Below are 24,232 nucleotides of genomic sequence, written 5' to 3'. Positions count from 1 at the left end.
AGTTTCTTAAAATCCCTGTGTGATTATCCTGCAAGATTATATTTTATTTATAATTTGTACTACTATGGAATTTTGGGCCTACTAGGTTGAAGTAAAATAATCCTGGAATGCTTCCAAGATATGTTCTGTGATGGCTGTTTTTAAACACTTACCTTTGGAGAGGATTGCAGAACCCTGTGCATTACATGTAAATCTTAATGGCTAAATTACATGCCTATCGAGGGCAATGGATGAAGAGCAGCATTCCCTTGAATGGGAGTGCTGACTAGAGCTAGCCACTAAGAAGCATGGACGTACTAAAGTTTCCAAAATTCTACCGTTCTTCAGATCTTAGATAGCTTAGCCAGTCTCGCATGAACCTGGGAGGCCTTTTTCCACTGGATTCAGAGCCCAGCACCTATTCTAGTGGAGAACAGCACATGCAAGCATTCTTAAAAGAAATGAGCACTGCTCACTGAGTTGTGTTCATGATGTTGTCCATCTTTTATTCTGCTCTTTCCTAGTGCATAAGCCTTTGTTCAAGATGTATGAGACCTTGGTTCACTTTCTATACTGGCCTGAGGGAATTAAAACTCATACCTCCTACCTCAAAGTAGAGTGGTCTAACCATAGTTCTAGAACAAAAGCAAAGTATGACTGTATACTGCTAGTTAGGGCAGTCGGTTAAGAGGGAAGAACCAAGTTTCAAGTTCCTGCTCCTGGAAGTAGCAAAATGGAAAAAATGGAGAGAAACGATAGATCATAATTTTGTTTTAGTTGAAGAAAGATTATTACCATTATCACTTGATTATAATGTCATGATTGCTGATAGTTTAAATATTTTGAATTTGTTGTTTTTAATTTTTCCTCTTCACTTAGCAAAAACAAGTAGTTTGAAGACTTGAAACTGGATAGTAGGTGGGATAAAGAGGAGAAAGTGTAAACTTTTTTCAGTGTGTGTTTTAATCCTTTTCCTGTAAGTGAATATATTGACATGCAAGAAATATTTTAAGTAATTGTTTAGCAATTAACATTTTTGGCCAACTCTGTTCCATTTTGATTCCAGGCACAGAAAGATCAGAAAAAAGATCGTCCTCTTGTGCGACGCAAGTCAGAACTGCCTCAGGATATCTATACCATGAAAGCCTTGGAATCCCATTGCCGAGCTGATGAATTAATATCACATGATGGGCATTAGACTATTACAGTGAAATATTATTTTGGAGGAAACTTTTTTTCTGGACTCAGTTCTACAGTAGAACTTAACTTTTTTTGTGCCATACCAATCAGTTACACACAAAGTCAAAGCTTTCTTCAACCCAGTTCTGTAGGCAATAACTTAATAGAGTATGCAGCTCAAGATCAGTAGTTCAAACAATGGTAAATTACCCAATTCCATATGCAGAACATTGGGTTGACTATAATCAAATGAACACATTTTCCTGGAGGTGTTATCATAGTACCAGCTAGTGATAACATATGTAGTTTTTATAGTCATATTTGAGAAGAGCATTCTATAAACTATTTCCATCTAAATAAATCCTTTGAATGAACAGTAGTTGGTACTAATAAGTGTGTGTTTTCAAAAGCAAAAATATTTCAAATTTAAGTATTAAACTTTTTCTAGGATTTCTCAATTTTACAATTGTTTCCACATTATTGCTGTCTTGTAATATACCAGCAGTTTTGAAAATACACAATTATTCTTTCGTATTATAAAACATGGCTTACAAACTGGTAACTTTCATGACAATCCTTGATCATGATTCCTTTCTAAGAGTTCTGTAAATTTATTTCTCCTCTACTTAGGATAAAGATATATATCTATATATACCATGTCCTAATACTTTATGTATATTTAAAGCCATATTTTCCAGTCTTCAGTGTATAATGCGGCACCAGTATTCCAGATATGAACTGGTAGAAGAATTTTTCCTAAAATGAAAAGCTGTTTACTATGACTGGGAATATTCTGAATATGAAATTTCAGTTTTAAGTATTTTCAAGTTAATAAAATACTCTTTCACTGTTTTCTCCCTTATCTGAGCTTTTAATACTCAGCATTTTTTCTTGGGCTCTAGGAGTTCAGTATTCTGTGGCAGATATTTTGTGTCATTTAAGTTGCATCAGTTTTTATCTGAAAGATGAACATGGCCTTTCAGGAAACACAACACCATAAACTTATATAATAAAGTAAAATCAATAAAAGAACAGACCTTTGAATTCCATTCTGCCTCTTTTTAAATGAGTCTAAGAGCTGAGGAGATAGTGACCATAATTTTACCGTGAAAATATTTTTTGTTGTTGTTGTAAAGAGCACCTGTGCTGCAGATACACCTCACAAGTGAATTGAAAATGCATCTGAGTTGCTGATGATCTTCAAATGCTGCTATATATTCCACAAGATTACTTGCATGTAATGAGCTTTTTGTTGTAGATGGAAAAGCACGGGAGGAAAATCTCTTTTTAAAATATAGTGCTTTGTCTTCAATATTTGATTTCTCTCAGGGTGGCCAGTATTTTGACTTACTTATCCTGCTTACAAGCTGTTTGAAATGTGTTCTGCTATTCTAAATGGGTGATTAGTTTCCTTTGTCTCTGGCAGTAACATTGATATAACTTAATGTTTAATGTCTTGATGCATAAAGAGATAAAAATGTGGCTTCTTTAAAAATAGTTTTGTTTTATTTTTTAAGGAAGTATAATGTCTCCTGCATCCATAAAAATATTGCGCAAAGCAGACATTCATAGTAACCTTGTGCAGATGTAGTGCCTGCTGTTTGTTGGTTGCATTTAACGTATAGTTTCCAATATTTGTTACATTGTCTATTGGAAGAAAATAGTGGGTGGTAAATATTGGCTTACAACAACTAAATTTAAAACCAACCCAAGCTTCAAGTGGAACGTCCACTGTGTCTGAAAACATTTCCTGTTAAACTTGAAAAAGAATATGCTTTACCATTATGATGAACTATATTAAAACAGTTTAAAGATGCCTTCTCCTTTTGAGGGAAAAAGGGTGCTTTTTTAATTGTATAAAGCAATGTCTATGTATTTTGATATACCATTGTTTGAACTTCCATCTTTAGCTGGTAGATTATCAGATACCTTTGATTTTGGGTGTTCAGTATGTTTGTGCAAGAGGTTGCTGGAAGGAATTATTCTTATTTTACCAAGGAGAAAACCTGTATATCAATGTTTGATTGATTGTGTGATGCTCAACGTATAAGAACATCTTTCACTGTCTAGATTTTGTTTCTGTTCTTTATTGAAGATAAACACTCACCAAAAAGGGAAATAATATGGTATTTTAGAGGCTTAAAGCTCTCCACAAATTTGTATTTGAGGTTTTGGACCACAGACATTTGCTTAGGCAATATTCCAAAATTTATCACCACTAATGGTTTAGCATGTTTATTACCACCATTTATATACTACTTACAGTCCTGTAGTAAACCATTCTAAAACTAATACATCCAAAATAAAAAGAAAAATTACAGCAGAATTTTGGTGACTGTTGTTCTTCATAAAGTTCTGTGTTTGACACCTTCCCCTTGTTTTCCAAAATTACACCTGTACATCAGGAATGTCAAAAGTAATATTACAAGTGTCTTTTTAGTGTGGCTTTAGTATGGCTTCATTTTAATATTGTACATACATTGTACCTTGTTTTATGGTAATAAGTAATAAAAATGTAGACTTCATATTTTGTACAGAATCGTCCTATGTACAGAATAAAAAGTTCCTAGAAACAGCAAAAATAGGTAAGTGGCACAATTATTTTTCTTTAGATTATATCTGTAACTTTATGCTTTAGTGGAATGTTAAGTTCAAATGTACCTACATATTTTTTAACGTTTTGTAATTCAATTTTTTGTTCTGACATTGTTTCTGAAGAACTTCATACACCTGCCATTTAATATGCTTTTATCTAATTTTAAAATTAAAAAAATGGTGTATTATATGGACAAATAAAGAACATGTGAATTTTACTTGCTTATCATGAAACTAAATTTAGCACAGGACCTTTGGGTGTATGTTTAGATTATCACAGCCCTCAGAAATAGCTACATGAGTTAAAGAATAAAATAATTCATAAACTTCACAAAAGCAAAAGTCCCCCCCCACCCCCCTGTAAGCCTGGGATCAATATCTGACTACTTTGACTTGAGTTACAAACGCAAGACTCAATCCAGAAAAACTCTGCTAATAACCTTCTAACCTTGGAGACACCTAAATTCAGTAGCCTCTGGGTATAGAAGGAAGTTGTTTTCTGCATGAGCCCAGAAGTAAATTCATCAGATGCGCTCCCAAATGTAATCGTGAACCAAAAACTAGATGTTGAAATAACTGAGGATTCAGTCATTCTTGCTACAAAAGTAGGGTCAAAGTACCTCTCAAAATACAATAGTAGGTATTGTTTTAAAATAGTGACAATAGCACCCTTATACACACACACCACACACACACACACACACACGTATGTAGGTATGTATAAATATCCTTTTGAGTTGTGAGCGCTTTCAACAGGTGGGAGAAGCAGACTTGAATCCTTTGTTTCTGAGGGAATTAAGCTCAGGGGCTTTAAACAACTTGTTTGGCATTGGGAGCTTGATTTGTCATCTTTGAAGCGTAAAGGAAGGTGGTAGCACAGCACCACTACACTTGTGGTTGAGTTTTTGTTCATTTGCTTTATGGAAACTATTTTAGTACTGTGGAAAGAATACTTTTAGGAGGTAGCTAGGATTCCAGGCTCTGGAGAGATGGTTCTGGTTCCATATGGAAGGCCTTGACCCCTTCTCATCCATTGCATACAGAGCCAGCTCACCTAAAAGCGAAGCATTTCTTCTCCCTGGATGTAGTCTTTACTGTGCATATGGATTATGGAGACCTGTGTTGCATATAACTAATTAAGAAATGCCATTCTAATTATCATAACCGTCTCTGTGGATTATGATTTCTTTTAACTGATGAGTTGACTTGGCTTGGGCTGTCTTTACCTTACGGAATAAAACCTTGGTGTAATTAAATACTGTGTATAAAAAAAAAAAAAATTCCCAAGGGAGAATTTACTGGAGAGCTGAGGAGGATAATACGCTATTCCTTCCTTTTTTAACGGACGAACAGCATGACTGCACCTCCCTTCCTCCTATCCCATCCATACTGGGACTGCTTTCACTCCTGCACAAGTGGAGAACAGCAAGCACAAAAGACGAAGTTTCATAAGCATCCGTCTCTGGGGTTTTGATGGGTGGGAGCTTCCACTGTTTTGGTTCAAGGAGGAAGGGTATTCACATAATCTGTTTCAAGCTATTTTAGGCATTTGTGAGATCCAGAAGACCAAACTAAGAGCTCTGTTGGCATGAAGGGCTTGCTATAGTGGCGACTGTACATTTTTCCAGTACTCTCAGTAGAAAATGGCTGCAAGAGAACTAGAGCTGGGAAAGCAAATGAAGTTTGTTTTGTTTCAATGATGCTTGTTTTGGAGTTTTTTTTTTTGTCTAAAATATTATCAAATTACTTTTGAACAAATACAGCTTTTATTTTTTGCTAAAGTGGTTTCTTTTGCAATTTATGCAAAAACATTTCCTTCTATATACATTTATAGCATATACTGGGAGTGAATTTTGTCTGTCCTGACAAGTTCTAATTTTCATTACGATTCTCCTAAAATACTTTTTTTTTCTTAAGTTTTTCAGAAAGTTCAGTCTTCCTTAGCCTGAGATTTCCTTATTTTAAACTTATTCCTAATTTATATGTACCACCATAAAAGTGTGTAAGGGGAGGGCTGTTATAAATTCTTTATATGCATGCCATAAAATGAGCATTATGTATTTAATGCTACATATGACATATCTTTTTATTATTATTTGCTCTTGTTTTTCAGCTCAATACCTTTTTATAGCCCACAAAGTTATTTTGATACCTCTTTAACCATGGATAGCTATACCCCTGGAGATACTGATGCTCAACAACCTAACTGCACATAGCTGAGACTAGTGATGTCTGCTGCCTCAATGCTGCTCCATTAAGGAGCAGGTATCCTCTTTGGAAGAAGAGGATGTTTCTTGCCTTTAATCTGCATCCCCAACAAGCAGCAGAAGGGGGACATCACACACACACACACACACACACACACACACACACACGACATGCACTTGCTATCAACAGACAGGATCTTTTGACTGTCTGCTCCTTCTAACAAAGCTGCTTCTGGCCCTGCTTCCAGTGTAAAGATTAGCTTGGTGTTTTGCTTCTGAGCTTGAAGGAAGTAACGAAACAGAGGAGAAGGTCCAAAGATATGGGAAATAAACTTTTTGGATTGGAAAATTTGGGGTGGCATGGCTGAATGCTAAAAAGGGGTGCTCATGGTTTGCTGAAAAGTTAGGTGACCAGTTCTTGGTCTCCATGGGGATGGAGTTGGGGGGAGCAAGTGGGTTGGTTTGGCATGGTGCCACTCAGAAGAGTAAAGGAATTGGCACATACCAGTGAGGTGAGATGTCAGTAAGCTGAAGCTCGATGGGAATGGAGGAGGGTTAAGAGTAGTAGAGAAAAACAAATGGGAAACTGAGGAGGTTTTCCCTGCTTTGTTGTTTTTTGCTGCAGGATATTCCCATTTTTCAAGTTAAGTTTTAAAGTTAAATATGGCAAGTTTTACTTCAAAGTGTAATATGGGGAGATTAGTATCTTCTACCTGTAGTTGCCTGTTTTTTCTCTCCTTTTCCATCCCTAGTTCACTTATTTCAAATATTGGCTCTTACTGCATTACCCTCTCTCCCCATTCGAGACATTGCTTAATTTTGATGTGAAGTTTGTTTCAACCAATCTAATCCCCAACAGTTGTTGTGGAGTGATTTATCTAGGCTCCAAACACTTTATTTGACATTTAATCTGAAAGTAGGATTTTTTCATAAATTTATTCATTATTATTAATGTCCATTTATTTATAACATCTGTGAGTGAAAAATTTACTAATTCTTTTCATTGTTTGTGCATTACATAAAGGCAAGTGGCTTGTGTTAGAATAAAATTTAAAAAAAAAAAAAAAGGCTTCAAAGTATAAAGCAAATGTAGAAGATGCTGAATTGAAATACCAAAATGGAGAGAACAAAGGTTGTTTTTGATCTTTAGTCACTGAGGTAACAGACCTTTTTACTACCAGAGTGATGAGGAAGATCACATTAATTTCTTTTTCTTAATGCCTGTGGGAAGGTTCTGTAAACACCAGGATTCTGAGACCAATGTTGAGGATCTTTCTTCTTGTTTTGGTACTAAGATGAGTCACTTCAGGTATGTTTTTTAATATAAATTTTAGAACACCTTTGGCTAACAAAACCATTGTCATACTAGATGTGGAAGAATTGAGGAAATCTCATTAATTTTTCCAAGTGTCTTTATGAATGTAAAGTTTTGTATAAAACATCTGACAGTATTTTAAAACCATAGCTGGTTTTATATATGGGAAAACACTAGTAATGCATCAGTTGTGTAAAATTTTTAAACTATACTCTTCAACTCACTTAACATATCACTCAATTCATACCCTCCTACTTCTATCACAAAAAAACCCGAGTCTTTAAAAGTTCTTGTAAGTTCTGACAGCTTAGTGTATAGTACAAAATTAGCCTTTCCATAGACAATATAGTAATGTTTAGATGACTACACAGGTGTTGCAAAAGGTTACTTTTTGAAAACGGAGTGTAAGCCTAAGTGAAATAAGCAGGTTAGTTGTTCTGAAAACTTTCTTTTGATACCATATCATATAGGCCCTAATGAAACTTAGCAGCAGCTATCAGTTTAATTTGTAGGTCTTATATTAGCTATTTTTAAACACGTGCATATTTTGTACGAATATAAAATAAGGCAACATCATATTGCAGTGGAGAGAGATTTCTTCACTTGAACTGGCATGCTTGGTTGTTTTTTTGTTTTTTTTTTTTTTCCTTTGTGTCTGTCTCAGGGCTGATTATACACACAAAACATTATTTTGATTTTTTTGAAGATTGTTCTCCCTACTGCCAGCTGTGATGATCCTGTTGCAGAGGACAGAGATCAGTTTCTTGAGGTTAATAAAGATAGGAATTCCTCCTTTGCTATTCAGACCAACATTCAATTTTGGTTTTGGTTATTTTAATATATTTAAAATGTAGTTTTATAAAAGAAGCGTCTTTGTCTGATGGAAAACTGCATGTTTATGAGGAAAAAAGTGTAATATTGATAACCTTGCCTTTTGGATGGTTGATTTCAATGGCTTGTGATGCATTTAGCAAGAAGGGCCTGGTTCTTATTGTATCCAAAAAAAGGATATTCATAATTGACTTGACATAGATCAACGCAAACTAGTTTTCACAGTGATGGAGCAAGCTAAAGCCTATTCCCTTTCCATAGGCATTAATGAAACCTGAGAACATGTACAAAAAAGCTAGATTATCTTATCTTTGCTTTAATCTTCTTTAACTTGATTTAAAATACCCTTCCATCCCCCACCCCCCCCCCCCCCCCCCCCCCCCCCCCCCCCCCCCCCCCACACACACCCTTTGGCACAGTAGATAAGGCCAAAGTGATTATAATGTCTTATCTAAACTGGTTTTTAGTTGCAAATAGTCTAGCATTTAAATATCAAAACCCTAGACTTGTTCTTTACAGTAAAGTCATATACAGAGTATTGCTATGTTTTTAAAGAACAGCAGTAAGATCAGATTTGCTGGGATCTTTTTACACTGCTTTCTCTGTGATTCAACAGCAATGTATATAAACAATTATCTGAATTTGTATTTCCTATCTTTGTCATTCTTTCTTCTCCTTATTTCTATATTTTACTTTCCTTATTCTTATTTTTCCTGGCAACAATATTACAGAAATGAGATGCTGCATCTTTCTTTGTAAGCTATAAAAATTTTGTGACATTTTGGTGCAGCAGATGATGGCAGTTTAGAAGAATGAGCATACTAGCACTTTAACATAGCTTCAGCTAACCCCTTCAGAGATGCCCGCTTACACTCAGAACACATCCAGGTTATGTAGAGTCTTACTGAACAACCTGAAGGCTAAGATATTCATTTGAACTTGTGCTTTTGGATGCTTGGCCCGTACTGACACTTGCTATGTGAATAAGAGAAGCAGCTACTTCCTTCCACACTGGAAAGCAGTCAGGCAGGGTGGGTAGGCTGGCAGAATTCAGACAGCCTCGTAAAGACAAGGTCTTTTTCCATATTAAATGTCATCCTCAAACATAAACTACATGTAGAAGAAGGCTAGGGTGTGAATAAATCAGATTTCAAAAAAGTAATGGAAAGGAAATAGGTGAATGTTATATTAAACTCATAGTATCTCAGTAACAGTACTCTGTATATGCAGTACTGAGATGACTCAAATATCTGCCACTATTTTTCATCAAAAATAAAATTCACTTTTAATAAAGACATCTTTTGGGGGTGGATTTTTTAATTATTTATTTATTTTTAGATCAGTTTTGGATGAATCATCTGGATCAGTTCTGGTGCTTGTAGTTGAAATGCAATTACTGAGTAGATCATTTTCCTTCCAGACAAGAATGCCTGAGATTTCTATTACTGTAGAAACCAGTTCCAAGTTAAGCTGGACTCCTGAACCCCTTAGAAGCCTGTAGGAGCATAGGCACACTTTCCTCTATAAACTTCAGAAAGAACTTTTTTCCCTTCATGAATCCTATTTGGAATAGTATATTCCAATCTAGGCATTAGAAGCAAGACTTGGTAAAGCTCTTGGCTCAGATCTCACACCTAGGTTTAGAACTACAAAAAAATCAATGGGGAAGAACACCTGTGTTTTCAACACTTAAACATTATCTGTGTGAAAACAGTAGTTGGGGTATGTGGCTGGGCTTCCTGGATATCTAGTATCCTGACTGGAAGTGCATGCATTTACATGTATATAGTGTCTTACAGATGCCTTTGTCAGGCAATATAACCTAACCAAGCTTTCTTATTTATTGTGCAATATATGTGAACAGATTCTGGGTGTGATGGTCTCTGCACACAGTCAAGACTCGTTTGCCTGTGTGTCCACCTGAGGAAATGCATGTGAGGTGGGCATGTGGGGGTTGGTTTTGTTTTTTGGGTTTTTTTTGTATGTGGTGTTTTTTTGATTGTTTCAGGGCTTCCCCTTCTTCACCTTGGTAGGAACAAGAACTGGAGCTTTCAGAAAGTCTGTGAGTCACCCAGTGACCCCAAGGTACTTTTTCGGAATCTGAGGAGTCCTCTCCCTTTCTAGGTGCTGTCAGATTTAATCCAGTTTGTTAAACCAACAGAAAAATATCAGCTAGGACCAGGCAAGGGTGGGGACACTTAGGGGAGCTTAGCTCAGGCAAGCATGTGCATTGGGATACAGCAGATATGTAAAGAAGGCCTCAAGGATTTTCAAAAATGAAATGAGATTTTGAAAGAAAGGTCTGTTTGCATCATTGTCCTTTCTGTCCTTCCTGCCTGCCTAAGGTCATATGCATTTGGGAAACCCTCACTCATCTTGCAAAAAATTGTGGATTAATGGTTCAGGTACTAGATTCATTAAATGTAGTTTCATTAATTCTTTAAATCAAGCGTGTAGCTAGCAAATGAGCTGGATGTATAAAATGGCCAAGGTGAAAGGGAAGGGGGGTGGCACTTAAGAAAAGCCTGATCTGATCTGTCCTGGTTGGTGACAGAAACTACCTGCTGGTTTCCCATGGATGGGACTGCTGGAGTGCCATCTGCCTTGGTCGTACCCAGCTCAGTTACCTAACGACTTTGCTCTTTCCTTAGCTTCTCAGTGCTGACCTGGTGCCATTCTTCATGTACAAATGTCCTCCTTGCCACCTGTTCCTACAGCTTTTTGTATTTATTTTTAACATGAAAGCAACATTTTCTTCTTTGGAGAAATTATCCAAGGAACCGCTTAGGTTTCAGGTAAATTGGTGGCAACAGCAGAATTCAGTTTCACAGTGGGTTTTGCTGCAAGAAGACGGGAACCAGCTGCCCCCCTGTCACCTGTGACATCTCCACCGGCCTGCGCACCCTTGTCCCCGAGCAAGGAGCCAAAGCTCAGGGTGGGATTTTTCTCTTCTGTTTGCACTGCAGGACTTGCACCTCACCTCCTGGGTCGGCCCGCTGCTGGCCTTCTCTTTAGAAGGAAACTACTTGAATAAAGCACGACGTGATGGTTCCTGTTAAATAATCAATGCCTCTCCGGGCAGGGCTGTTGCGCGGAGGGAGGGAAGGGGGACGCCAGGCAGAGGGCGCGGCCGCCGCGGGGCCCGGGCTGTTGTCGCCCTTCCCCCGTTGTTGCGGCGAGGAGGCTTTATGACGTGGAGTGGGGAGATGCTTCTCTCGCTGCTTCGACTCCCAGCGTGCACTGGGGCTGCGGGGCGGGCTCTGCCGCAGGGCACTATGGATCTTGTCGTTTTCCCTGCGTAGTCGTTCCTAGGGTTCGGCGCGCGGGGGCATGCGCTCCCCACAGGCACCTGGAGCCGCGAGGTATGCTGGGACTTGTAGTCATTCGGTCCGTTTCTACCGCGCGCCCGGCGAGGGGCGAGGGGCGGGGAGGACTGTCTTTCCCAGAGTACCCCGCGGCGGCGTGGGCGGGGAGGCGGCGGTTATAGGGCGGCACTGTGGGGGCGGTGGCTTCAGTGCCGAGTCGGTGGCTCAGCGGGCGGAGCGCGGCTCGGTCCGTGTGTCCCTGCCTCGGCATGTCTGACTCGGGGGGCGGCGGGGGCGGCGGCCCCGGCGGCGAGGAAGGCGGCATGGAGGTGTCGGGCTCCGCCGTGCAGAACGTGGCCGATGTGTCGGTGCTGCAGAAGCACCTGCGCAAGCTGGTGCCGCTGCTGCTGGAGGATGGCGGCGAAGCGCCAGCGGCGCTGGAGGCGGCGCTGGAGGAGAAGGGCGCCGTGGAGCACATGCGCAAGTTCCTCTCCGACCCGCAGGTCCACACGGTCCTGGTGGAGCGCTCCACCCTCAAAGGTGAGGCGGGAGCCAGGCGCAGGCCCGGCCGGGCAGGGGGCGCGGCGCTGTCAAAATGGCGGCGGCCGCTGTTGTCTGCCTGCCGCGGTGGGAGGGGCGCGCCGCCGCCGGCCCCCTCCTCGAGCCCCCCCCCCCCGCGCTCTCCCGCCGCCTCCCCCCCCCGCTTTCCCGCGCGCGGCGGAGGGGGGACTGTTCCCCGGCCCTGCGTGGGGGGGGGCCCGGCCGCCCGCCGCGCCGCCGCCCGCCGCACTGCGGCGGCCCGGGGCTGCGGCGCTGGCGGCCTCGCGCCGCCGCGGCCCGTTTAATGGCAGTCAGCGGCTGGGAAAAGCCGCGGCCGCCGGGCCGCCTCTGGGCGCTGTGGGGCGCGGCGCGGGCTCCCGTCGCGGTGGCGCCGCTGCTTCGGCCGGCCGGCGCCGGCAGCCGGGATGCTGCGCTGGCTGTTCCGGCCTGGCCTCCGCAGGCACCAAGGCCTTTCTGTTTGTTTACTTCCCAAGTCTGGTGCTTTAACTTCAGCTGCTCGGCGGCTGCGGCGCAAGTACGTACTGTGTCTAGGCGGGCTGCGAGTGCGGTTGCTTTATACGCCGTGTCTCTACAGCGTATTCCTCTTGGAATAGCACTGAAAGCACTTCAGCAGCATGCTGCAGTCACTCCTTAATGCTGCTTCCTTTCTGCTCTGGAAATAACCTGCTTCTTGGCAAGACACACAACCTGTCTGGACCAAAAAAACCCGCATCGGGCTATAAAAAGTGCTGCTTCATGGTTAAGTAGCAAGACTTCATAAATCCGCGGTGTCTTTGTTAACTAGCAAAGTCCAGCAGCCAGGTTGCTCATAAACAAACAGTGCTAAGAAACCTTGTCGAATGCTGCATTAAATACTACAGCTAAGCTGACTCTCATCCGAGAAACATTTTTATCATCTACATGCTGCTGTTACTGACTCCGTGTTTTTGGAAACATCTTTTAATTGAGTTGGTAAACAAATCTATCACTAAATAGGCATTTCTTGTCACAGAATCCAGTCTAATGAACAGTAATAAAACATAACTAGACTTCATTATTAACACAGATATTTACTGTCAAGCAGGATCTTTAATCTGTATGTGCATAAATGTCTGCCAGCTTGAGCTTTCAGAACTTCAGTATTAAACTGAATCTCTATTCCCGGTGGCTGTTGGTTCAGCCCCGGTAGATGCACATCGAACATTAATATAGTCAAACTTCAAATTGCATTATCTATCATGACAGCAACCACAGTGCAAGTTCCTGGATCAGTTCCTGCACACCAAGAGAAGCTTAAAGAAGGTTCTTGTACCTGCTGACTACTCACTGTAAACTTGAAGCATCCTGCCTTTTTTTGTCTTATTCCTGTTTCTACTTGTTATCTTCCTTCTTCCCCTCCCAAAGTCTGAAACTTATTTTTCAGTGGGGATAATGTTAGAATTTCCAAAAGGAGAGAAGAACAACAACCAAGAAAAATCTTTCTGAATGCATGATATAATGTTTGACAAGATTTAAAAGAATGCATTGCACATTATTGGGCTATGCAGATAATTTCTAAAGTTCTCTTACCTCTCTTTCAAGAGGTTAATTATCTTTAGTTCAGATTAAAAATGATAGTGGGGGCAACGGCAATCAGTTAGCTCTAAGCTTGTGGGGTATATTATCACAAGTGTGATTAAAATCAAATTGAGACAGTTATTATATGTTTTAGAAGCTAAATATTAATTTACTATGGGCTAAAGCCATTTCCATAAATATCATCTAGTTTAATAGCAATTATTTGGGGAAAGTGGATTTCCTGACTGACAGGAACCTTTCTAACTTAACTGTATTCAGAATGAACAGCATATGAAGTTCTTGTTTTCTCTGACATGATTAAAAACAATGTTTCGATTGAAATTTATGCATAGACTTTAAAAGCACGGTATTAATTATAGATACAGCAAAGCAGAAGCTGTATTTCTAACTAATGAAAATTACTATTGTGGTATCACTTGCTCTACAACCTGTAAATGGCTTTCAGACAGCTTCCTTCGGTGTCTAGCACAGTACTGTTCTGTGACTGGACTTCTGGTGCTTGGTATCCTAAACGTGACAGCCTGAGATTGTATCTCCTGTGAAGAGCTAAATGAAATGAGAGCAGGGTGAGAGTCCAGTGTGAATGTGTCCAGCTGGGGTGTGTCCCCCAACAGGGAGTAGCCTTCTGCACTGAAATCACCGCATTGCAGCACAAGTGCCAGCAGTCCCAGCAATTACGTCATCCGTGATACAATAGCTGTGTTAATGCCTGAATACTTCCCATGGGCTTTTATTCTGGTTCAGAGACTTTATTTTCAGATTTTCTCTTTAATATGAAAATAAACCTATAAATAAAAAAGGAGGTGCTTCGTGTTCTTACCAAAGTGTGGTTATCCTGGTAGCGTATCTTTAGAAATGCATTCTCTGTATTGCAGAAATTTTCACTCTGCTTCACAAGCAGAATGTGGGCTATGTTTAGCTTGTCGTAATGTTTTATATTTAGAAATTCTTTATAATAATGTAGAAAAGATAATGGGATTGTACTAGAAAACCAATGAACCCACCCTGGATTTGAGAGATATTGCAAGGCCAAATTTAACTTCAGCTATTTGGTGTAATAAGTTGGTGCAGAAATTAAAGGTTAGATAGTAGTCTGATTATAACAGAAGATGGTCAAAAGAGGGCAGGGTGACGGATGCCTTAAAATAAAATATTTCTTACATAGCTTATTTTTTACAGAGGATGTGGGAGATGAAGGAGAAGAGGAAAAAGAGTTCATTTCCTACAATATTAACACTGACATTCATTATGGAGTAAAATCAAACAGGTGAGTTATTAAAATAGTTATTAGCATTTCCGATTTATGAAAGTGAAACCTACTACAGTTATTGACACAATCAGCTTGATAATTAGTATTTACCTAGTGCTTCATGTAGTGTTTTTATTCAGCATTTCAAGGTAGAGACCCTAAGAAAGTAAGGGTGTGTCATGGAGCTGAAAGGAATAGGCTTTAGGACTTCAAGCTCTGAGGTTAAATAAAAGAAACAAAGGCTTATTTGTAACATACCTACAACTAAAGTTCAAGAATCTTCTGTTATTGTTTGACTTCTGTGTGTTTGTCACTCTCCTGAACGCGTATTTGAATCTCTGAAGCTTCAGGAGAAATAGCGTGCCTCCTTACTGTGCCCATAACGCAGAGTGCTTATTGATAGCTCAGTTCAGCTGAATACTGAAGTATAAAGGTGTATTTATTAGAAGTCTTGTTTTTCAAGCCTCTCAAAAGCAAGATTATCAAGTATGATGATACAGGTTAGCATTTGACTCCAGTAAACTAAACTTGCAGTCAGATGAAAGCTATTCTAATTGTCATTAAGTTTCAAATGTCTGTTTGGTAACTCTCTTCTCTGATCTTTCTACAGCCTGGCATTCATTAAGCGAACACCAGTAATTGATGCTGACAAGCCAGTGTCTTCTCAGCTGAGAGTGCTCACTCTCAGTGAAGATTCTCCTTATGAAACATTACACTCTTTTATTAGCAATGCTGTTGCTCCCTTTTTCAAGTCCTATATCAGAGAATCTGGCAAAGCAGACAGGTAATTCAGTATAAATACTTCACTTCTCTGCTGACAAATTAAAGTAGGTGTTCAGTGAAAAAATAAGACAGTGACTATTCAAGGCAAGTCATGTGAGAAATTTTAAGCATGTATGAAGTTGTTGCTGGCTCTGGGAAAGTAGTTCAGACAGCTTAAATGTTTCATGTATGATTTTTGTTTTGGCTTCTTATATGGAAACATCTGTACTCTTTCAGAGATGGAGATAAGATGGCTCCTTCAGTTGAGAAAAAGATTGCAGAACTTGAAATGGGCCTGTTGCATCTGCAGCAGAATATTGAAATTCCAGAGATTAGTCTGCCAATTCATCCAATCATTACTAATGTTGCCAAGCAGTGTTACGAACGTGGAGAAAAACCAAAGGTTACAGATTTCGGTGAGAAGGTTGAGGATCCCACCTTTCTCAATCAGCTACAATCTGGAGTCAATCGCTGGATTAGAGAAATACAAAAGGTAAGAGACAAGTACCAGACTACATGGTAAGAACTTCTCTGTAGTAACGTGAAAAATTCCTTTGTGCATCTTCTTTGCAGTTTAACAGGTAAAATACTGCTGCATGCCAAATATTCTGGGGATCTGACACTAGTTTCTGAACCACCAGAGATTTTAGTCTAAATTGGTTTGCAAGTAGCTGAGAATGACTATCGTATCTCTACTGGAACAAACAGATTCAAGCGACTGGCAATTTACTCTCTTTTACAAGTCTTGGTTTTGGGCTTTTGGGCTTTTTTCCCCACATGCATACCACTTGTTACTTCCCAAATCAATTCTGTTGTGTAAGATTATGACCTTTTAATAGTTAAGTCTGAGTTAAACAGTTTCCCCCAAACAGTTGTTCCGCTCCTAGCTCATACTCTCTTATCCTCCTGGCTGTTACTTTTCGGAAGAACTCTGCTGTTCTGCTCTCACTTAGAAACAGCATCTTAAATATCACTATTATTTTTCTCCCTGGATACAATAAACACCTATTGCTCATGGACAAGTAGTTCCTCCTCTTATTCTAGAGGATAAAATGTTTATTTCCTTGCCTGTCTCATCTCTCATTCAAAATCAAAATACAGACAGTAATCAGGAAAGTGGAGAGATGGCTTTTTCAGCCATGGTGAAGGTGCTACATGGAGGTCCCACAACTGACTTTCAGATATACTGGAATTGAACCTTGATTCTTGTTGCACTCTTAATTCCTATACTTCTGGCAGAATGATTGCCAAAACTGTTTGATGTTGGAGTATTAAAACCTATTAGATATTATGTGTCTCAACTATATTTAGTAATAGCGCAAGCTTTTACAGTTGAAGCATGTAAATTAAAAGCTTTTTTTTCTTCTTTTAAGGTGACCAAACTAGATCGAGATCCTGCATCAGGCACTGCATTACAGGAGATAAGCTTCTGGCTTAACTTGGAACGTGCTCTGTATCGCATTCAGGAGAAACGTGAAAGTCCAGAAGTTCTTCTAACTCTGGATATTCTAAAGCATGGCAAACGTTTTCATGCAACAGTCAGTTTTGATACAGACACAGGTAAAACGGCTGTTCAATAAAATTTCTTGCTACATCTGACAGAACTTAACAGGTTATCAAACATTAACACTGTAGTACAAAGAACAGTGCTTTTTAGAGTTGCCATAGTCAAGTTAAAGCTACTGTCTTGCACAGATTGGATTAACGAAATGATAAACTAAGTCAAAATCTGTGTTGCATTTAGGTCTAAAACAGGCTCTGGAAACCGTGAATGACTATAATCCACTGATGAAAGACTTTCCTCTGAATGACTTGCTGTCTGCTACTGAGTTGGACAAAATAAGGCAGGCCCTTGTTGCGATATTTACCCATTTGAGAAAAATCCGAAACACAAAATACCCAATCCAAAGGGCACTGCGTTTAGTGGAGGCTATTTCAAGAGATCTGAGCTCTCAGCTACTTAAAGTACTGGGAACCAGAAAGCTGATGCATGTTGCCTATGAAGAGTTTGAAAAGGTATGTTCATGGTGTTGTGACGCAAACAGGCTGTATTTTTGCATTGAATAGTGACTTCAAGGAAGCCTTTCACTTGTGAGCCAGAGTCCTTATTCTAAAATTCTTTTCAGGTAATGGTTGCATGTTTTGAAGTTTTCCAAACGTGGGATGATGAATATGAGAAGCTACAAGTTCTGTTGAGAGATATTGTAAAAAGAAAAAGGGAAGAGAACCTGAAGATGGTGTGGCGTATCAATCCTGCTCATAGGAAGCTCCAAGCTCGTCTTGATCAAATGAGGAAATTCAGGCGTCAGCATGAACAGCTGAGGGCAGTTATTGTGAGAGTCTTGCGACCTCAGGTAATACTCTTAATCATTATCAGACAGAAAAGCAGTCCAGCTTCCTTTCTCTTACTTGCAGACTATTTAATGATGCAGAGGAAAGAGGTATTATATTGAATCAGGTGACTGCAAATGCATAATCTGAGGTTCTCAGCATGAAGTGTTGAGTTTTCTCCACCTCTAGTAATTTTTATTGTATTGACTGGTTTATATAGTCTAATGTGCCTGAATGTTGCTACTAAAACTCTGCAGAAAAGAAGCAAGGGAAGAGAAAAGAAGCTTCAGTTGTAATCTTGTGGAGACTAGGTTTCCAGATCTAGCCTCCGAAGAGGCTAAGGAGGACAGTTATAAATGCAGGAAAGTTCTCTTTAAATGGGAGGAGAAAGTGGATTTCTTTTCTGAATAGGCATAAGGAATGTTCACTCTTGCTTTGAAGTGTCATAAGCACAAAAGTAAGGTAACATTCAGTTTTACTGCTTCCAAAAACTCCGTCTGTTTTTCAGCCCTTGCCAATAGGGTTAGTTTCACCTCAGACATACTTAATGTACGTCATGGTCGTGTTAATAAAAGCAGTGAGTCCAGACTTGCCATGGAGGAGATTACATAGTGTGTAGATAGTTGAGCTTGGCTAAACTGCAATGGAAAATGAGATTATGCTGCACAATAGTGGAAGTTTATAAGGTAACTATTTTGCCCCATTCCTAGTTGAGCTTAAATCTGAAATGGAACTAAAACTTTGTTTCGGTACTAATTTGCAGGTTTTTGTAATGCTTCTTAGAACAGGCTGTGTTTAGCTATTTGTACTAAGTTTTCAAGCATCCAGCTCGCTAAACTGTGGTTTTAATGCAGGTAACTGCTGTTGCCCAACAAAATCAAGGAGATGTACCTGAACCTCAGGATATGAAAGTAGCAGAAGTTCTTTTTGATGCTGCAGATGCTAATGCAATTGAAGAAGTAAATCTTGCTTATGAGAACGTTAAAGAAGTAGATGGTTTAGATGTTTCCAAAGAAGGTACAGAAGCATGGGAGGCAGCAATGAAACGATATGATGAAAGAATTGATAGGGTTGAAACAAGAATCACTGCCCGTTTGAGAGACCAGCTCGGTACAGCAAAGAATGCCAATGAAATGTTCAGGATCTTCTCTCGCTTCAATGCCTTGTTTGTCAGACCTCATATTCGAGGTGCCATTCGTGAATATCAAACACAGTTGATCCAGCGTGTGAAAGATGATATTGAGTCTCTTCATGACAAGTTTAAGGTACAATACCCCCAAAGTCAAGCTTGTAAAATGAGTCATGTTCGTGACTTACCTCCTGTGTCTGGGTCTATAATTTGGGCAAAACAGATTGACAGACAGCTTACTGCTTACATGAAGCGTGTTGAAGATGTGCTTGGCAAAGGTTGGGAGAACCATGTTGAGGGTCAGAAGCTAAAGCAAGATGGAGATAGCTTTCGCATGAAGCTCAACACTCAGGAGATCTTTGATGACTGGGCAAGAAAAGTTCAGCAACGCAATCTTGGTGTGTCTGGCCGTATCTTCACCATTGAAAGCACTCGCGTTAGAGGTCGAACTGGAAATGTCCTGAAACTGAAAGTCAACTTCCTTCCAGAAATAATTACGCTTTCAAAAGAAGTCCGAAACCTGAAGTGGCTTGGTTTCCGTGTTCCCCTAGCAATTGTCAACAAAGCTCACCAAGCAAACCAGCTCTACCCATTTGCTATTTCTCTCATTGAAAGCGTCCGTACATATGAACGAACATGTGAGAAAGTAGAAGAGCGTAATACCATTTCACTTCTGGTTGCTGGCTTGAAGAAAGAGGTGCAGGCTTTGATTGCAGAAGGGATTGCGCTTGTGTGGGAGTCATACAAACTTGATCCATATGTACAACGCTTAGCAGAGACTGTCTTCAGTTTCCAGGAAAAGGTTTGTTTTACTGTTTATCTTTCAAACTCAAACTTTTTCAAACTCAAATTGCAAGTTTTTTATGTTTTCACTTCAGTAGTGTGTGGTTAATCAAAAGTAGAAGCTGATAGCTGGTGCCCTGATCTGTATTGTCTCTGAAGCCCTTCATTTAAGTAGTTGATGAAGATGGCCCAAGTTGTCCAACTTGATGGATATTTTAGCCCCATTTCTCAAACTGGTGAACTTGCTGCACCTAAATAAAGAGAAGTGACTAACCGCTTCTCTACAGGTATTGTTACCTTTGTCTAACATGTCAAACTAAACTTCCTACTTTTCTTAAACTACTTCTTTAGGTGGATGATCTGCTCATAATTGAAGAGAAAATAGATCTGGAAGTGCGATCATTGGAAACATGCATGTATGATCACAAGACTTTCTCTGAAATCTTGAATAGGGTTCAGAAAGCTGTGGATGACTTAAATCTTCATTCATATTCCAACTTGCCAATCTGGGTCAATAAGCTGGATATGGAGGTAGGTTTGAGACCAAAGAGCTGTATGTATTTAGAGGAAACACTTCTTTCAGGTGCGGAATATTTGGTGTGCTCCTCTCCAGAGTTGCCTAAGGAAACTTCTGTCTGTCCACTGTCAGAGGACAAGTCGCTGGAATTTTCTGCATTTTTGTTGTGTGCAGAAGATGCAAGTCCTGTTTGTTTTCAGCTGTTGAAATTCAAGGGGAGTTTCTTACCCTTTGAAGAAAAATATTTGATATAGCTTGAATGTCTAGAAAGATAGACAAGGGGTAGATAAGGGATGGTGAAGATTTGCTACACAAACACTCTTTGTGTTAATGGTGTTTGGTACTGCCTGTTAAGTTTCGTGTTGTTTGACATTTTGTCATTTTCAAAGCAATTAAAATTGCTTAACTTCATTAAAGTCCATGAGAACGAGAGAAGCTTTGAATGAATATTAGCTGAAAAATCTATCAAAACTCTTAAATCTGGTGACTTAATAAAGATGACCTTGGCTCCATTGACCATAGTCCGCCTGATGTCAGAGTATGATGATAGTGGGGATCCTTATGCAGTGAATATGCAGCTCTTTCTCCAAACATTTGTCATTTTCCTTAGATTGAAAGAATCCTAGGTGTTCGTCTACAAGCTGGGCTGAGGGCCTGGACCCAAGTTCTTCTTGGACAAGCAGATGACAAAGCAGAAGTGGATATGGATACAGATGCTCCTCAAGTGAGCCACAAGCCTGGTGGAGAACCCAAAATCAAAGTAAGCTCATTTTTTCCTCTGTTGTTAATTATTCAGTGCAAGAATTTGACACATTATATCTGAAGCTAATATGGAAGGTAAAAATCATAAGTATTTTGTCTGCATCTGGTTTTGGAGGAATACTTGCCTCCCTCATTAAGTGCCAGTTGCCTTTCAAAAGACTACTACCTGAAGTCCAAAATTGTTGTCAAAACTGTGGGTTGTAGTAATATCTGCCAGTAAAACTGAATGTGTTGACTGTTTCTGCAGAACATTGTACATGAACTAAGGATAACCAACCAGGTGATATACTTGAATCCCCCAATTGAAGAGTGTAGATACAAGCTTTATCAAGAAATGTTTTCTTGGAAGATGGTAATATTGTCGCTGCCAAGAATTCAAAGTCAGAGATATCAAGTAAGTGTCTTTCCACTTAACTGGGCTTAAATATCTTAATATGTTGCTCTAGGATTGAATCTGAGCGCGCTAGAAACTTGGGTGTATATCACATGTATAATTGTGTCTCTCAGGTGGGAGTGCATTATGAGCTGTCTGAGGAAGAGAAATTCTATCGTAATGCATTAACGCGGATGCCTGATGGCCCTGCAGCCCTGGAGGAGTCATACTCTGCTGTCATGGGAATTGTAACTGAAGTGGAGCAATATGTCAAGGTAGGAGGCCAAGTGATTCCATGGCAAAGCTGAACATGGATTTTTTTCTCTCAGTTTCTCCTTATTAAGGATGTTCTGGGGAACATGAAAACACTTTTTTTGAATATGCTGGAAAAGTTCTGAGCATAGTTTTGTGAAATATCTTCTTTAGGTTTGGCTGCAGTACCAGTGTCTGTGGGATATGCAGGCTGAAAACATATACAACCGTCTTGGAGAAGATCTAAATAAGTGGCAAGCCCTTTTAGTACAGATAAGAAAGGCAAGAGGAACATTTGACAACGCAGAAACCAGAAAGGAATTTGGGCCTGTTGTCATAGACTATGGCAAGGTAAGAAATGGAAATTATTGTTTCTGTGACAAATGTATTAAATTTCAGCATGGATGTATAACAGAAAATAGCACGGCCAACAAATTACTACTATGTCATTTTTCTCAATTGTAGGTACAATCAAAGGTGAATTTGAAGTACGACTCCTGGCACAAGGAAGTACTCAGCAAATTTGGCCAAATGCTTGGTCAAAATATGACAGAGTTTCATTCACAAATTTCTAAGGTAAGATTAGTCCAAACTCCAGTTTTTCACTTTCAAATCAACTTATTCTAGACTTCTAAAACACTTGTTTGTTCCCCCAGTCACGTCAAGAACTGGAGCAGCATTCAGTGGACACAGCCAGCACATCAGATGCAGTGACATTCATCACATATGTGCAGTCCCTGAAACGTAAAATCAAGCAGTTTGAAAAGCAAGTTGAGGTATGTTGTCTTGCTAATTACTTCTTGGAATATCAGACTTACCTCTTAAGAGGTAACTTCATGATATTGAAGTCCACTTGAGAACAGTCTTTAACATCACATTCTGAGGAATCCTGTAAACTGTATAGTGAGCTCTTGTTAAAATGTGTTGAGTATTTAGCTTGTGGCTTAAGCTAGTTTTATCTTTTTACCTTACAATCCTTGTCTCCTGTAGCTTTATCGCAATGGTCAGCGCTTGCTTGAGAAACAGAGGTTCCAGTTTCCATCCTCTTGGCTATACATTGATAACATTGAAGGAGAGTGGGGGGCCTTTAATGACATCATGCGTAGAAAGGATTCTGCCATTCAACAGCAAGTAGCAAACTTGCAGATGAAGATTGTTCAAGAGGATCGGGCAGTGGAAAGCCGAACAATTGACTTGTTAACAGACTGGGAGAAAACAAAGCCTGTGACAGTAAGTAGTGACTATTTAGTGTTCGTTCAGTGAGTGAAGTAGTTGCTCTGCATGCAGCTAGGAGGAGGCAGTTTGTTTTGATGCTTCTGTGGCACTTTTCATTACACATAATGTTAAAGGTCTTTGGCAAGTTATAAGAAAACCCTCAAAATTGTTAATTGTTTTTTGGGTGATGGCATGAGGGAGTTTACCCTTAAAACTCTGGATGCAAAAAGCAAGACGGCTTCAGTTACTAACAAATCTTTAGCTGAAACAAACTAAGGGGTGTGCATGTAGGAGGATTCAGAAGAAAGCAATCTGCCCTTTTGTGGTGGGAGGGAAGGCCATGTTCAGTAAAACCAAAAACTCCATCCAAAATTGGGATGAGACTTTTCTGGATAAGTTTACAGCCATATTGTCAGCATATTGGAAAGAGGAAATAATGGGACAGATAAACCAATGTTTCGTATTTAGTCCTTACTTTTAGCATAACTTCAACTTGATTTTAGGTTGTTTGGATTAATGTATCCCATGCAAACTTTAGGGAAACTTGCGCCCAGAAGAGGCTCTTCAAGCCCTTACCATCTACGAAGGAAAATTTGGTAGGCTGAAGGATGATCGTGAGAAGTGTGCAAAGGCCAAGGAAGCTCTGGAACTAACAGATACGGGACTACTCAGTGGCAGTGAAGAACGTGTTCAGGTACAACCTGCTCATACAACTTGTTGATTTCACCAAAAAATATTTTCAAGGCAAAAAAACATGTTTCGGGTCTGTCTCTCTTTTCCTCGAGAGAGTTACTCATAGCCTGTGAGTTACTAGTGCCAAGATGCAGTCTGCACACCCATTCAGTTTTAGCCTTAAGAGACTGTCCATGGTCTTTTTAGTGACTTGCTTATTTTCACAAAGCTGTTACATGAACTGAGATGCAAGAATTTCATCAGGGTCCCTGACTATAGCAGTTCTGTTGAACTGGCAAGCTAACTGAAGGGTTTGGATGCATTAGAAGTACTCTGTTTAACATACACTTCCCTCTCCCCCCGCCCTTCTGCTTATTACTGAAGAAATTAGGACTTAATGCTAATGTTTGACATGTTCTTTACCACAGGTAGCTCTAGAAGAGTTGCAAGATCTCAAAGGAGTTTGGTCTGAACTCTCCAAGGTCTGGGAACAGATTGACCAAATGAAAGAACAACCCTGGGTTTCAGTACAGCCTCGCAAGGTACTTTGCTTCTGTATAGATAAACAGCATACCTACAGCAAGTGTATGTGAATTAAGAATTAGACTTCTTGTGATAGACATGCTTAATTGTGCCACACGTTCCAGATCATTTTCTG

The 24,232-nt window shown here is 39.8% G+C and overlaps 2 protein-coding genes and 1 long non-coding RNA gene across 13 annotated transcripts in view; 2 read left to right on the top strand and 1 right to left on the bottom strand.

Annotated features, from left to right (window-relative positions):
* Positions 1–3,971, top strand: part of PPP2R5C (protein phosphatase 2 regulatory subunit B'gamma) — an 88,111-nt gene extending 84,140 nt beyond the window's left edge. For 9 of the 10 annotated variants that reach the window (XM_026079701.1, XM_026079699.1, XM_026079696.1 and 6 more), the window contains one exon: positions 1,046–3,971. In XM_026079701.1, the coding sequence (XP_025935486.1) occupies positions 1,046–1,177 (132 nt within the window). In that variant the 3' untranslated portion in view covers positions 1,178–3,971. The remainder of the gene's footprint in view (positions 1–1,045) is intronic. The other variant, XR_003255770.1, reaches the window with a different exon arrangement.
* On the bottom strand, positions 2,231–11,283 carry LOC112972736. The gene is made up of 2 exons (XR_003255771.1): positions 10,668–11,283; positions 2,231–5,417 (listed from the first exon to the last, which is right to left on the bottom strand). It is a non-coding gene; the product is annotated as an uncharacterized LOC112972736 (long non-coding RNA).
* Positions 11,284–11,634: 351 nt separating this feature from the next.
* The window catches only part of DYNC1H1 (dynein cytoplasmic 1 heavy chain 1), a 45,725-nt gene continuing 33,127 nt past the window's right edge, over positions 11,635–24,232 (top strand). Inside the window, exons 1-18 of one of the 2 annotated variants that reach the window (XM_026079727.1) lie at positions 11,635–11,951; positions 14,709–14,796; positions 15,389–15,562; positions 15,778–16,033; positions 16,914–17,100; positions 17,285–17,556; positions 17,667–17,894; positions 18,726–19,802; positions 20,135–20,314; positions 20,911–21,060; positions 21,310–21,456; positions 21,570–21,710; positions 21,862–22,038; positions 22,153–22,263; positions 22,344–22,463; positions 22,678–22,917; positions 23,441–23,596; positions 24,003–24,116. In XM_026079727.1, coding sequence (XP_025935512.1) covers positions 11,681–11,951; positions 14,709–14,796; positions 15,389–15,562; positions 15,778–16,033; positions 16,914–17,100; positions 17,285–17,556; positions 17,667–17,894; positions 18,726–19,802; positions 20,135–20,314; positions 20,911–21,060; positions 21,310–21,456; positions 21,570–21,710; positions 21,862–22,038; positions 22,153–22,263; positions 22,344–22,463; positions 22,678–22,917; positions 23,441–23,596; positions 24,003–24,116 — 4,089 coding nt within the window. In that variant the 5' untranslated portion in view covers positions 11,635–11,680. The remainder of the gene's footprint in view (positions 11,952–14,708; positions 14,797–15,388; positions 15,563–15,777; positions 16,034–16,913; positions 17,101–17,284; positions 17,557–17,666; positions 17,895–18,725; positions 19,803–20,134; positions 20,315–20,910; positions 21,061–21,309; positions 21,457–21,569; positions 21,711–21,861; positions 22,039–22,152; positions 22,264–22,343; positions 22,464–22,677; positions 22,918–23,440; positions 23,597–24,002; positions 24,117–24,232) is intronic. The other variant, XM_026079726.1, reaches the window with a different exon arrangement.

The sequence above is a fragment of the Apteryx rowi genome, unplaced genomic scaffold, assembly GCF_003343035.1.
Source record: "Apteryx rowi isolate R43461 unplaced genomic scaffold, aptRow1 scaffold_5, whole genome shotgun sequence".
Lineage (NCBI taxonomy): Eukaryota > Metazoa > Chordata > Aves > Apterygiformes > Apterygidae > Apteryx > Apteryx rowi.
The sequence above is the reverse complement of the archived record's forward strand: the minus strand, read 5'-3'. Positions and strand labels throughout refer to the sequence as shown.